The sequence below is a fragment of the Perognathus longimembris genome, chromosome 12 (assembly GCF_023159225.1).
Source record: "Perognathus longimembris pacificus isolate PPM17 chromosome 12, ASM2315922v1, whole genome shotgun sequence".
NCBI lineage: Eukaryota > Metazoa > Chordata > Mammalia > Rodentia > Heteromyidae > Perognathus > Perognathus longimembris.
In genome coordinates, this window is record NC_063172.1 from 7163822 (window position 1) to 7178223 (window position 14402).

At 42.4% G+C, this 14402-nt stretch overlaps 1 protein-coding gene across 6 annotated transcripts in view; it reads left to right on the forward strand.

Annotated features, from left to right (window-relative positions):
* Tmem71 (transmembrane protein 71) overlaps positions 1–4534 on the forward strand; it is a 30231-nt gene extending 25697 nt beyond the window's left edge. For 2 of the 6 annotated variants that reach the window (XM_048358952.1, XM_048358956.1), the window contains exons 8-10: positions 698–759; positions 858–918; positions 4031–4534. In XM_048358952.1, the coding sequence (XP_048214909.1) occupies positions 698–759; positions 858–918; positions 4031–4073 (166 nt within the window). In that variant the 3' untranslated portion in view covers positions 4074–4534. The remainder of the gene's footprint in view (positions 1–697; positions 760–857; positions 919–4030) is intronic. The other 4 variants (XM_048358950.1, XM_048358953.1, XM_048358954.1 and 1 more) reach the window with 3 other exon arrangements.
* Positions 4535–14402: the final 9868 nt, after the last annotated feature.

Consider the following 14402-nt stretch of genomic DNA (forward strand, 5'->3'; position numbering starts at 1 on the left):
AGATGCTGGCTAGAAGTACTTTATCACATATATGATTTGCAAATATTCTCTCCCAAATAGTGCACTGACTTTACATTATTTTAGTATTTGCTTTCATAGGGATTTTTTTTAAACTTTCATAACATCCAATTAGTCTTTTTTTCCTTTCACAAATTGTGCATTTGGCATTGTATTTAACAACTCCTTGCCAAACCCAAGGTCTTGCAGTTTTCCATTTACAATTTCTTCTACAGTTTTTGTCCTTTTAAAATTCTTTCATTTAGAGTTAAACTTTGTATATGAAGTTATTTGTGTGTTGTGTGTGTGTGTGTGTGTGTGTGTGTGTGTGTGTGTGTGTGTGTGTGTGCCAATCCTGGAGCTTGAACTTGGACCTAAACACTGTCCCTTAGCTTTTTTGCTCGAGGCTGGCACTCTACCACTTGAAGCATCCTCCACTTTATGAGAGTTTGTTCTTTTGCCTGCGAATATCCAATTGTTCTATTTGCTGAAAGAACTGTCCTTTCCACTGAAGTATTTTTATATTTCCCTTAAATATCACTTTACTATGTCCAATTGAGCCTATTTATGTCTTCTTTTTTTCCCTTTCATGTCTATCACTTTGCCAGTCCCCCATTCACTACAGTAAGTCTAAAAGAACATGGCAAAGATTAGAGATGGTGAGTTAGTATGCTAAATCTAAGCAATCCTGTCATTTCAGATGGTTTCTAGGTGGAGTACTAGCCAATGTCTTTATATGTGCATCAATGATAACTACAGCTTGTAAGTAACTTTCCCCACTTTTCTACTGTGATTCCTGTATTTTATGTGGCTTTGAGTTATGTAGTTTTTTTTAAAATGTTTCTTTTCTTCTACTCAAGATATTGTGCAATCACTGCTTTTCAGCATTGGCAGCTACTTCAAGGGCCCCACCTATGCTCGGTAAGTGCTGCTATGGTGTCATCATTGTCTAGCCACCAATCCTAGCACAGAATACCAGATGCCAGGCTCTTCTGAGAAAGTGGTGGTGCTGACAATATACAGGAAGAGTCCTACTCCTTCATCCTGAGGCTCAAGCCTAATCATGTTCTCATCCTGCCTCTTGACTTCTCAAAATAAGTAGAGTTAAAATGAGTCACAGGACTTACAAAACACATGGAAACAAATATCCTTTTCAATGGCTTTACAAGTACCTTTGTAGATTCTAAGCATGACACTTTATAGATATCGCCTATTAGAAGACCTTTGTCTTGCAGTTGTCCAATGGCTGGCAAGCTGCCCAAGACATGGTCTCAGTTCAGAGCTGTGATTTCCCTGCCTTCTCTTGCTTTCCTAATGACCCCCACCCCCTCACTCCTCATCCCCCCGTACTGTTTTGCAGGATGTAGCAGCTTATTTCATAGGGTTCCTAGGGCCTGGGGAGATGCTTACAGAAATTTAAGTGTTCTCAGCATGATCCATTACAAGATGCAAGGTGTCAATGACCTTCAGTACACCACAGCTGAAGAGCCAGCATCCCTGGCTTGGGGAGCAAAGTCTGCAATTCAAATTACTTTATTGGCCTTTGCTCTTGACACGCTGCTTCCCTGTTTATGAAATCTCAGTGTTGACTTTGAAATCACAATGGGGTTGAGTAAGGATTTATTGTGTTTACAACTCTGAGCAATATTGATTTAGTGACACTTTGAGAGACACTGCCAATCATTTCTAGGCAATTCAGATGTCTGGAGTCAGTCCCTGATATCATTAAGATATATTCAAGTAGATAGTTAGAAAATTGGGCCTGGGGGATGGGGTGGCCCCAAATCTTTGTTCACTTATCAATCCTTAGAGGTAATGGGATTTGTTTAAAACTGTCTTCAAAGACACCCGCTTTCATCCCTCTACCTGTAGGTTTCTTTCCAGACCTCTATGGAGGCAGAAGTGGACCTTAGTTAATGCTGCATAGAGATTTGCAGGAACGGACCAGGAGAGGTGTCTAGTGAAATCATTTTCACCCAAAGAGCTATTTTAAAAATCCAACTTTCAGGGCTGGGGATATGGCCTAGTGGCGAGAGAGCTTGCCTCGTATAGATGAGGCCCTGGGTTCGATTCCCCAGCACCACATATACAGAAAACGGCCAGAAGTGGCACTGTGGCTCAAGTGGCAGAGTGCTAGCCTTGAGCAAAAAGAAGCCAGGGACAGTGCTCAGGCCCTGAGTCCAAGGCCCAGGACTGGCCAAAAAAAAAAAAAAATCCAACTTTCAGGAGAGAAAACATGCACCACATGAATTACAAAAAACCTCCTTTCTCCAAGTCTGTAGACAAGCATGCAGAATTAGCTAGAAAGGCAAGCTATCATTTAAATTGTAGGAAAGCTCTGAGGTGTGGGCAGTGTTTCTCCAGGTATAAAGGGAAACTGTCCACCCTACACTGAGTAGAGGCATTTGTACAGTCCTGATGCTAGCCCCTTGAATCAAAGTTTGGAAGCGGTCTTTACTTTTAGCCATCTGTCCAAGTTTTCATGTGAATATGTGACTCTTGGAAAGATGACTTCTAAGCCCCCTACCCTTTGATTTCTCGTGACATTATTTAGCCTACCAAGTCTGTACTGAGAACTTTACCATGTTCTGTATTGAACATGGCCTTCTCAAAAGATCACCCCACCCATCTCTACTCGAGGTGCTAATATCTCAAAGCTAAGTCATGGGGTCAAACTCAAGACTTCAGAGTCTAAAGAGAGTAACACATGTGCAAAGGACAAGACAATTTGTATTTCACTATGGTAAGCATAAATATGGAGCTAGCATGGAGATCAATAGAACCTGGAAATGAGAAAAGGGGTGGGGGAGGGCAGTCAGGGAAGATTTCCTGGAAGATGCAAAATCTAACCCCATCACTTGTTTTTACTGCACCAGCTGCTACTTCTTTGAGTGAGTTGTTTTCTACCAAAAGCTATGAACACCAGAACCATATTTATATTCTGACATAACTATTTCTCATCTACAGCCTCATTTATAAGAGAAGATCTCTGCTTTGATTATTTATATACATGATTTAAGTTGTTCTTCTCTTTTTCCTCTCTATCTTTTAACATTTCCAGCTCCCCTGGCCATCTACCACACACTCTTGCCGTTAAGACCTGTAAAAACAAGGACTGTTGACTTCACTTTTGTATCTACCCCAATGCCTTCAAAAGAGTAGATGCTCCATAAATATTCATCAACATGAGAATACTCACTGCATCATTTCTTGGAGTACCTCTGTTATAGCCAAGAGCTCTGTGCCTGTATATTAAAGACTTTGTCGCTTTCTTCCTCTTATATAAACCTATCCAGAAGCTAATACGCCAAATGTAGTAATATCAAGAAGTGAAGAATGACGGATGAATCTTCTCTAAAGATCAGTGATGAGACTCTTAGGAAGTGGAGGGCAATCACTACAACAAACATGAATGCTGTAGCCCGCTGTGCCTAGCCCACCCTGTGCAAGGGAAGATATGTTAGGGGTCTATTTTTTTTTTTTTATCATGGAGTTCTTCTCAATTCCTACCCCTCTTCACATCACAGTGTAATTCCTTTTTTACTTCTTTTCTTCCTCAATTTAAGTCTACAGCTATGAGAATTACTCATCTTTTTCATTCTTCACCTGAGTGTCCCTTGCAAATGAAGACCATCACAGATATCCAGTCAGCATCAGAGGTCGCAAGCTGACCTTTTGTAACTCCCTAGCAACAAATTGGGCTCTCAATTCTTTAATGGAGGAAGGTACATTCATACACTTGGTGGGTGAGAGAATAAGCTTTAGGAAATGAAATTCAGGACCCTCCCCCAACACCTCATAGGCTTCGACAATAGAAATGGGAATTAACAAGTTTTATGATGAGTTTAGGGTGTAAAACCTCCTTGATCTTTCAGAGAAGAAAACACTAAGAACTTCCAGGCAGAAAACCAAGATAGAGTTGTGATCTTTAGGTTTGTGTGTATGTGCGTGTGCATAAACACACATTGACTGCAAACTACTGCATTTCCTGTGCATGTGGATGAATTATGTATTTCTTTTACTTCTTTTCCAACCTAGATGTGCCAAAATGTGAAACCCATGAGGATTGTTGTTGATGAGTATCTTCCACAAGAAGCTGCCCATCTTGCGGTCTACTTGCAATCAACTGCTTTATTGGGAGGAAGAGAGCAATTAGTTCAGAAAAAAAAATTCTAATTTGAGCATGGATTTAAAAAAAAATCTCATTTTCACCCATCATGGTAATATGGTCATGAAAATAATATTAATTGGGCTTCCTTTTTTTTTTTTTTTACCAACTTTGATATTTGCAAAGGAAAGGACTGGGGAATGTGACAGAAGACAGTATGGGGAAATGAATGCTTCTCTATGACTTTTCAAACATGAGCTTTCATTAGAGGATTCATTAGAGGATTCATGAGATGCTTGAAAAACTGCAGATTCTAGGATCCGTTTGGGCGCACCTCTTCCTGACTGACCTACTTTAACCCAACAACGCAAATGAGTTTGTGTAATCAGTATCAGCCTAAAGATAAATAAAAGCAGTTTGTACATAAAATCAAACATTGCAAACATTTATTGTTCTCCCCTCAATGTGACTTGATGGTAGATGGTGGTGGTAGCTTCTACAGTGAAGATATGATTTTTCCCTGCACAGGACCATGTTTGAGCAGCCAAACAGGTTAAGGACTGCTGGCACCTCTAAGAGGAGGGGCCTGCTAGAATGTCCTCAAATCACTGGGAGCCGGGACTCAGAAAGATATAGCATAGTACTCTGGGAGTAAGTTCAGACTGTTCTCTCTGGTTTCCTATTTGGCCATGTCATCTCTCCCTTTCACACTACTCCCACCACTGTGATGCCACCAGCACGAGGGCCTCACCAGAGCCAAGGACATGCTGGTGTCACACCCCAGAACATCCAGCTTTCTGGAACACATTTATTTTCTTCATTAAGTACGAAGCCTCAGGAATTTTATTACAGCAATGGGAAACAAACTCACGCAATAGGGGATGGCTGATGGAAAATGGGTAGGAAAGAATCATTTTCTAGAAAGCACATTCTTCTGAATAAGTTTCTTTTCCTTCTCCTCCTCACTGCCCTCCCCCACTTTCCCTGCTCCCTCCTTTCCTTCTTCTCCCTCCCTTCTTCACTCTTTACCTCCTCTCTTCTCTTTTCTTCCTTCTCTTTCTCCTCTCTTCTTCTCCCATCCACTTCTTCTTCCTCTCCCCTCTCTCTCCTTTTTTCCTTTTCCTCTTCCTCCTCTCCTTTCTCCTCTCCTGCATGTCACCTATGCTGGCGGCTGGCCTGGCTCTTCTGAGCATCTCTGATATCACAGCAACCCTAGCAGCAGGTGCACGGTTAGAAGAAATCATGTCTTCAGTAAACAGCAAATTCTCAACGAGCCTGTATACTCCCTGGGGATCTGTAACTTTGCTCAAGGTCATACAAAGCATGACGTTAGGTATGTGGTCCCTGGGGAGGTGATAACAGGGAAGACGGTGAACTCTACTTGTGAGGTGTCACGTTAGGGGAGGCTCCTTTCACTCTGAAAAACAGGAAGAACTATTTTTAAAAATTGTTCACTAAAATACCAAACGTTTGGGGGAAAAAGTGAAACAATACAATGATTATAAGGCCAATTCCTTTGTGAGAAATATGAAAAGAGACCAAGGATTACAGTCCTCCAGCTACCCCCTACCCATACTTCTATACTTTACTTTTGGATTTAACACTATCTTGAGGGTTGTTGTTATTGTTGTTATTCTTGTTGTTTGGTCTGTGTATGTGTGGTACTAGCAAACGAACTCAGGACCTCTCACTTGCTAGGCAAGTTTAGTCTTTCTGCTTGTTTTTTTTTACAGGGCATTTCACTTTTGCTCTCGTGGGCCTTAGATTGTGATCTTCCTACCTCTGTTTCTGTGTAGCTGTCATTGAAGTCATGTTCCTCCAGCACAGTTTGGTTTTCTGAGCCAGGTTCTTACTGACCATTTTGCCTAGGCTAGCTAGCCTTGAACAGTGATCCTCCCAACTCCACTTTCTAAATAGTGGGATTATAGGAATTCATCACTGTGCCCTGCCTACCTTTCTTGATTTTTTTATAGTAAGTCCTTCTCTACCTTGCTTTGTAGTTCTCCCGAAAATGTACATCCTGAATATTTTTTTTAAAGTACTTCCCTGGTCTTGTTTGTTTGATACATCTTTTGGATCTCTTTCATGTCTCTGAACTTCCTTTAAGTTCCATCCTTCATCTTAGAAGTCGGGAGTGCAAACTTCAGAGAGGGATGGCTGGTCCTGGATCATGCAGCTCAGAGAAGGTGGAGCCAGGCTGCATCTGCCTCAGGACTCTAAGGTTTCTTGGCCATCACTCCCTCACACCCACGCTTCACACCCAGCTTCTGTGATAGGTATATCTGGTAGAATTGCTGCAAAACAACTCCGATGCAGACCAATAGGATGGTGCTTCAGGGGGAGGCGAACTCCCTCCAAAAGGAATCCCACCAGCGCGCACAGAAAACAGACACAGACACCTGCCAACTTGGCACACTTTGTCTCGGTGCCATATTTCCCTAGCAGGCCTTACTGAGGGTCTGAGCATGTATTTTTTTTTTCAAAATCTATCCCACTGTGCTGGCTGCACCCCTTCCATCTGGCCCATGCTGGGAGAAATCTGCTACAGCTGCCAGTTACACCTGCTAGAGAGCCAGACAGGGAGCCATGGGGCGGCGGGCGGCGGGCGGGGGGCAGATTAGCAGGTGGAAGCTAAAACCCAGCAACTACTTTGGAGACTTTTTTTTGGTCTTCCTTTTGTAGCTTTAAAGCAAGTGAAAACAAAGAAAATGGAGTGCCCGAAGGAAACAAAGGCTGCTATATCAGGACTTGGATTTTCAATGCAAGAGTCTTTTTTGCATTTGTATTTGCCTCACCTATACAGAGCTATCCAGTCCTCTAGCTGAATCCAGTCCACACAGCTAGCTCCATTTGTGTGAGGGAAGCCCAAGTTCAGGCTGAAGGCATCTGCTTGCGGACAGGGGATGAAACTCAGTGCCAATTAGTCTTTTTTCCTTTCTCCCCCCTTTTTTTTTTCTCTTCAGGAGTAAAAAATATCAAGGATCACATCCCACATCTTTTTAGTTTCTTCATCTTCCTCATTTGTTCTCTTGTTGAGTTATAGCCTTTGAACACTAGTAAGAGAGTCCAGGATAACATTTTTATGTCTTGGGTGTGAGATTAGGCCAGGGGCTGGGCTGTAACCCAGGTTCTTACAGTTGTGCCTTCAGACAAGAAATGTCAACTTTCCAAGCCCTGATCTACGTGTGCTTAAAATGGATTCTATATGCACTTTTATGAGAATTAAGTAGGTCCATGTGGGCAACATACTTAGCACTTAATACCGTGCTGGATGTATAGCAACTTCTTCCAAAAGGAAGTCTTCTGCTGCTGTTATTGTCATTCTTTCATTGTTGCTGTAATAGTAACATTAGTAATAGGGGTGTTTTGGCTTTTAGGACCATACATTTTTTTTTAGTAGTTGAAGGAAAAGACTAATCTGGGATGAGGTCTGATCAGAGCATATGAAATGAGTTGAAGAAATACTTCTTCCAATATTTAACAGAAAGCTGAATGGTATGAAGGGAAAGGCATGAGTTTTGAAGTTAGCCAGATATAGACTTAGACAGCCATAGCCATAGATTTCTGGTTGCCCCGGCCTTTCTCGTTTTCACTTAGCACTCAACTTCCTTGAGCATGTTCCTCATCTGCATCCCAAGCAAGGTTACTTGTCTGGGTCGGAGGTCCTCTCTGAGGTGCTGGGTGTAGAATGGAGGGACAGTATCAATGCAATGTCATAGAGACCAAATAAGAGACTTCAGGCTTATAAGGTGCAGGAGAAGAGAGTGACTAAAAATTGTTACTTTCTTCTTTATTTTAGAAGTGAGTCAAATTTTAAAAAAAAGAAAGAAAAGAAAAATCAAGAAAGAAACAGTGGAAAGATTACCCATCATCTCTCAACTCAAGGATAGGCCCAAACCCACCCCTTGATGCATTCATTGTAAGGCTGAGGCGATATGAAGACATTCCCAGCAGAGAGCCTTTGGACAGAGACACAGCGACCATCTGGGGTCAATCATGTGGTCATTGCCCTGTTGGCAACAGAGGGCTCGACCAGATGACAGACCCGGCTCCCTGTTGGAATGACTGTAAGACCATTGCCATCAGCTGTCACTTTGCACTAGTGTCATCCCAGATGCACCTTCAACATGGGGCAAGATGGAGGTGGAGAAAAGTTAGCTCCGGCCATTTCATCAGGAAGGCAGCAAGAACAGTACAATCCAGTGTTCTCAGTATATGCTATGTATATTCTCCCTCTCTACTTGCGTTCCTGCTTTCTTTCCATTCTCAGCCTTTGTATGAGATCTGTGGTCCAGATAGCACAGAGGCTCATAGTCTGTCTCAGAAGCCAGATAAACCAAGAAGTGGTGACATCAGTTCAATGAGCCATACAGGGGAGTGATACCAGTTTTCCTGCTCAGGACCGCTTAGACCACAGAGAGACGATAGCCAGAGAAACTCCCGAGGCAGTCTCCATCCTTCTTCCTGCAGCACTTACTTTGCTAGCTCAGTTCTTATGTTCATCGTTTCTTGGGACAAATGGTTGTAGCAGAGCAGAGGTGGTTACAGTCATGGTCATCATTCTGTCACCAGTGTGTAGCCCGAGCCAGCTGAGAAGCTGCCCAGTGAATGTGGACCAGATATGCTATTGAAATGAGGGTGGCCCGGGTGGTGTTTGGAGTGAAGGGCTCTTCTCTGCACTTCTCCCGTGACTACTACTGGAAGATTTGTCATCTCCAACAAAACTCATGTTGAAACTTTATTGCCACTGTAGTCACCTTAAAAAGTGGGACCTTTCAGAGGTGAATAGAATTGACACTACTCAAACTAGTATCTCATGCCTTGACCATCTACCTTCCTCCCTGGTTTTTTTTTTTTTTTTTTTTTTTTTTTTTTGGCCAGTCCTGGGCCTTGGACTCAGGGCCTGAGCACTGTCCCTGGCTTCTTCCCGCTCAAGGCTAGCACTCTGCCACTTGAGCCACAGTGCCACTTCTGGCCGTTTTCTGTATATGTGGTGCTGGGGAATCGAACCTAGGGCCTCGTGTATCCGAGGCAGGCACTCTTGCCACTAGGCTATATCTCCAGCCCCCCTCCCTGGTTTAAAGCAGCAAAAAGACACTCCCGAGATGCCAGCGACTCCATTGCAGACATCCCAGCCTCCAGAACTGACAGTCAATAAACTTCTGTTCATTAAAAATTAGTTTATAGTATTCTATTATAATAGCACAAACTGGGCTAAGACACCCAGTGTAATTTTCTCCCCAATTCTGGTTCTTATAGCTTATTTGTTAGGCAATCATCCCTTCCCCTGTGGATGGGTTTTGGTGGGTCTTTTTGTTTGCTTTGTTGTTTGTTTGTTGCCAATCCTGGGCTTGAACTTGGGGCCTAGTGCCGTCCCTGAGCCTCTTTGTGCTCAAGGCTATGGCTCTACCACTTGAACCACTGCACCACTTCCAGCTTTTTCTGAGTAGTTTACTGGAGATGAGAGTCTCACAGACTTTTCTTTTTTTACCTGGGTTGGCTTCCAATCATGATCCTCAGATCTCAGCCTCTTGAGTAGCTAAGATTATAGGTGTGAGCCACCAGCACCCAACTTTTTTTGTAAAAAATAAATATATATCTTTAAGTAATTGTACAAAAGAATTGCCATTTAACAAAACAGTTTATGAATACAATGTATTTTGATCAATGTCATCCTTTTCAACATTCTCACTCATCCATCCCAACCCACCCTTTCTCTCACTTTTCTTCATTTTCCAGGATATACATTGACTTCTTGACTTCATTCTCCTCCCTGTCTCCTCTTCATTTATCTCCCCTTCTCCTCTTGACACAACCCCACCCCTTTCAAGTACCCTTTTCCTAGTGTTTACTTTGTTGAACTTTGACTTTGCCTTTCTCAGGAATTACACTTTTTTTTTCCAATGCAAAACATTTTAATAGGTTGTCAAATATACAGTTATTAGAATTATCTAAATATCACTTATAAAATTGGTATATCACATTAGATGATTCTACAAAATAAAAACACAAATCACACATTGACAGTAACCCCTGCAGTCCAAGAATATCCCCCCATCAATAGCACAAATTACAAAACCAGGTAAAAAACAAAATGACAATAGACATTTAAACAGAAGTAATTGACTAAATACATTCAAGTACAAGAAATTTAGCACTGCTGCTTAAAGTCACTAGTAACACAATTTTAGGTGCGATTTCACATGCTTTCAAAAACTTCCAGTACAGTTCCCATAGTAAAGTGTCTCTGTGCACGCCATGTTTATCTGTCGGTTTGTAATACATCACTTAAGACCATTTCACCTCAAATTAAACAATTTATCTTGTAAGTGAACACCAGGACAAAATTTAACCACAAAATAAAAAAAAATTAAATTAAATTTTGAAGACAGACATCCTTGTTTCATTATGAGTACTATTTCCTAGTGGAGAATACACAAAAACAAAAGATGGTGCTCCAACCTTCCTAAAATATTAATAACATTTTATAGTGCAATCATTCTAGTTAAAAAGTAATTTCATATCCATTGCCCAATTTAAAATCAGTGATTTGAAGATAGGATTGAGGCCTAAAGTATTTGTACCAAGTTGTAAACCACAATTTTTAAGTTTGCAGTCAATTTGCTTGTGAATGTACAATGGGATGTGTTTCACAGTAAGTTTTATACACTTCTGTGGAGGGATAATGTAAGTAAATGTACCATTAGTAGCAAGAAAGTAAAAAAGTAAGGCTTTTTTATGGTATTTATAACTACTTCAACTCAAGTCAATGGAGGCTCTATCACTCTGGAAAGGATTGTTTCTAACATTGCATCTTCCTTAATACTTAGGCTTTACCTTTAATTCTGAAATGCAGATTTCTCTATTGCACTATTTTAATTAAGTCCTTAATCTCACTCTACCTAGATGGGATGCTGGAAATAGCAGAGCCTTGTCTGCTCATCCTGTGTGCTGGGGCTGGGTGGGGGTAAAGATGCTTGGCTCGTGGTAGACATCCAAACTAAGAAGTTGGGACTCCAAAGCAATCCACTTGTTTTCTCAGAGCAATTCTAAGCAATTGCTACCTTGTCAAATAACCAATTCTTAAAAAGAAATGTATGTTTCCTGGGCTACTAAAACATGACAGGATACTGAAGCTACCACAACAAAATCAAGGTTAAAGGCACTGGATAAGGTAGATAATCACAAAGCACTGTAAACAATTTGTAAAGCAAATCAAGTTTTAAATACTAGCCTCTAAAAGAAAATGGTACTGAAACAATAGCCAATGACTTCAAACAGTGGACACAATTCCTATCATTTCACAATAAAATTCTGGCATTGGTCTAGTTTTCGTTTATCCTACGCCCTTGAAAAAGTTTTCAGTTAGAAAAATTGCAACTAAGATAATTCCTTTCTTTTTCAAATGTTATAAACTTGGTAGAAGGAATTACACTTTTTGTTTTGTTTTGGTTTTTGCCAGTCCTGGGGCTTGGACTCCGGGCCTGAGCACTGTCCCTGGCTTCTTTTTGCTCAAGGCTAGCACTCTGCCACTTGAGCCACAGCACCACTTCTGGCCATTTTATATATATGTAGTGCTGGGGAATCGAACCCAGGGCTTCATGTATACGAAGCCGGCGCTCTTGCCACTAGGCCATATTCCCAGCCCAGGAATTACACTTTTTGGAGTTCTCCCTTGAAGCTATCATATTTTAGTTAGCACATGTGTATACACTTGCATTCCGTGCAACATATTTACTTATAAGTTTATAAGCGGATTCTAGCTTCCACATATGAGGGGAAAGCATGCGACCTGATTTTAGAGGAAAACTCTAGAACATGAGGACAAGAGACAGACAAGTCTGGCCAATCAGATTCTCTTCCTTTTAGAGACAGAAGGTGATTAGAGGAAGGCAAGGGATGCAAGTTCTAACCTCTCCAGCTGCTGGAATCCACAAACGGCAGGGACCGAATGCCATTGAGTCTTTCAAGAATTTCAGAGTCTTTCCAGTGGAATCCTCTTTTTTAATTTAGGCTCGTCAGAACACATTTATCTTACCAGCTACACAGAAGAAAAAAAAAATGTATCTTTGAGTTGAAATGTACGTAACATTAAACCTAACGTTTAGTGGCACTGAGGACAATCACACCATCCCTATCGAGTTCCAACGGCTTAGATCACCCACAAAGAAAACCCTGTCATTCACAAAGCAGTCATCCCAATCCTCTTGCCTGGCTCCCAGCTCCTGCTGCTCCACTTTCTGTGGATTTATTTATCCCGGACAGTTCATGCAACGTGAATCATATGTCACTCTTTGGGTCTTTTTGTTCACTGACACAACGTGTCCGAGGTACATCCGCATTCAGCATGTGTTTCTTTTACCGGTTGGATAATATTTGCTTTCATGGAGAGACTGCACTTGGTTTATCCTCTCATCCACCATGGGCATTGGGCTTGTTTCTACTATCTGGCTACTGTGAGTCATTTTGGATTGTGACTGTGGTGTGCAATGGAAAGAAGATGTCAAAGGAAGGGAAGAAACATGGCAGGACACTGAAATTTTCCTGGTCTTTGTCTTTTCATTCCTCCAGACAACCTACCATTGCCGCCCCACCCCCGCCTGACCTCTTCCCCAGCAACCAATTACCTTTCTCAACTCACCCATCTCTCTTCCCTCACTGTTACGAATGTCCCACCCAAGTGTGCCACTCCCCGTGCTCCTTCCACTGCAGTCCTAACTAGCTCTCTCTTCTGTTCCCATGACGCACCCAGCTCAAGGCCTTTGCACCTGTGGAACACACAGACAGAAACGCCCTTCTCCGTGAACTTCCCAAGGCCAGCTTCTTCTCATGTTGCGGATGCCACCTCCACAGTGAGCCCTCCCTACCCCTCACTCTAGGCCTGCTCTCCACCTCCTCAACTCCACCCCAGGACTCATCAGTCCCGTTTCTCAATTCATCTGTGGTGTGTGGTTTCTGGTTTTGCTTTTTGTCTCCTTCTGCTTGGTTTTCTCTTCCCTAGCTCGAGTCTCTGGTGCCTGGTTTGTAGAAAGCACTCAGTGAGTAATTGTTCGCTGAGCAGATGGCTGTGTGGGACCTACTGCAGAACTGGCAAGGGACAGAAATAGAGCCTCGGGTGGCCCAAGGTGTGATAGAAACATTCCGGATTTTCCTACATGCCCTGTTTACATCAGCGTCATTCTCCTTTAGAACACCTCTCCGTGGCTATTCTATAGTACAGGAGGAAAGAGACTCCCTCCAATGCTGACAGGTCCTTTCTGACTCAGAGTCAGCATGTAAAAACTAGAAGAGACATGTCTTTGAGAGGAGGCTGTGTAAGAGGGAGGCAGAAAGATGGCTGGGAGGGGCCAGTTCAATGTCTCCTTAAGAGGGGGTATGGCTCTAGGCAAATTACCGAGCCTCTCATCAGCAAAAATGGGGAGTCTAAGATGAAAAGACCTCCCATGGTCATGAAAAATAGCGAAATGGGCTGATGTGCACTCATTCTGGTTTTGCCCTCAGAATTGCCCTGCCTTCTCTTGTTGATGGATAGGGATTTGTATTGATTATTATCCTCACGGCACACCTGAGACTTTTAGAAGGGGAGATGCTTATCTGAGATCATTGTCAACCATTGGACGAGCCAACTTCAGGATCCCAGGTCCATCTCCTACGTCCAGGATTTATTTTCCTGCCTGCCTGGTGGGGAGGCTGTTCTGAACGACGGCACGTTTTAAGTAGATGCATTGTTTGTCTCTCCCATACTCCTTGAGTCACTGTTGCGCAAGTAGGTAGGTGGTCAACAACCAGCCCTCCATCCTTTTAATACTTTGCACCTCTTTCACCATTACAACTGGATCATGAGGTCAAATTTCTTTTCTTGTGGCTGGGATGGGGAGATGACCAGAATGGAGAGAGAGACTTGCCCCGCGCATTGAAGCAATGTCAGGATTCTGGAGCTGCAGCTGTGTTTTTGGCTGCCTATAATTAAGATAATGTCAGTGCTTGGATGATGCACGGTCTGGGTGTTTGTCTCCACTGCGGTCCTCTTACTCCTGGATCAAAATCTATGGTTGATGTGAATCATTTAAAAGCCGGGACTGGCTGCACTCAGTTCTGCCAGCTCACTAGCTCAAAGGCTCATCAGAGTAACAGACAAGATGAAATGATCTCATTCAACCTCCTCTTTTATTGATGACTGGAAGAGAGTCCAAAGAAGAGGAACAAAATAGGGAAGGTCCCAGGGAGGGTTAGAAATAGTCATGACACAACACTTTATTAAAAAAAAAAAAAGACTTCATTCCCATGACTTGGAGGG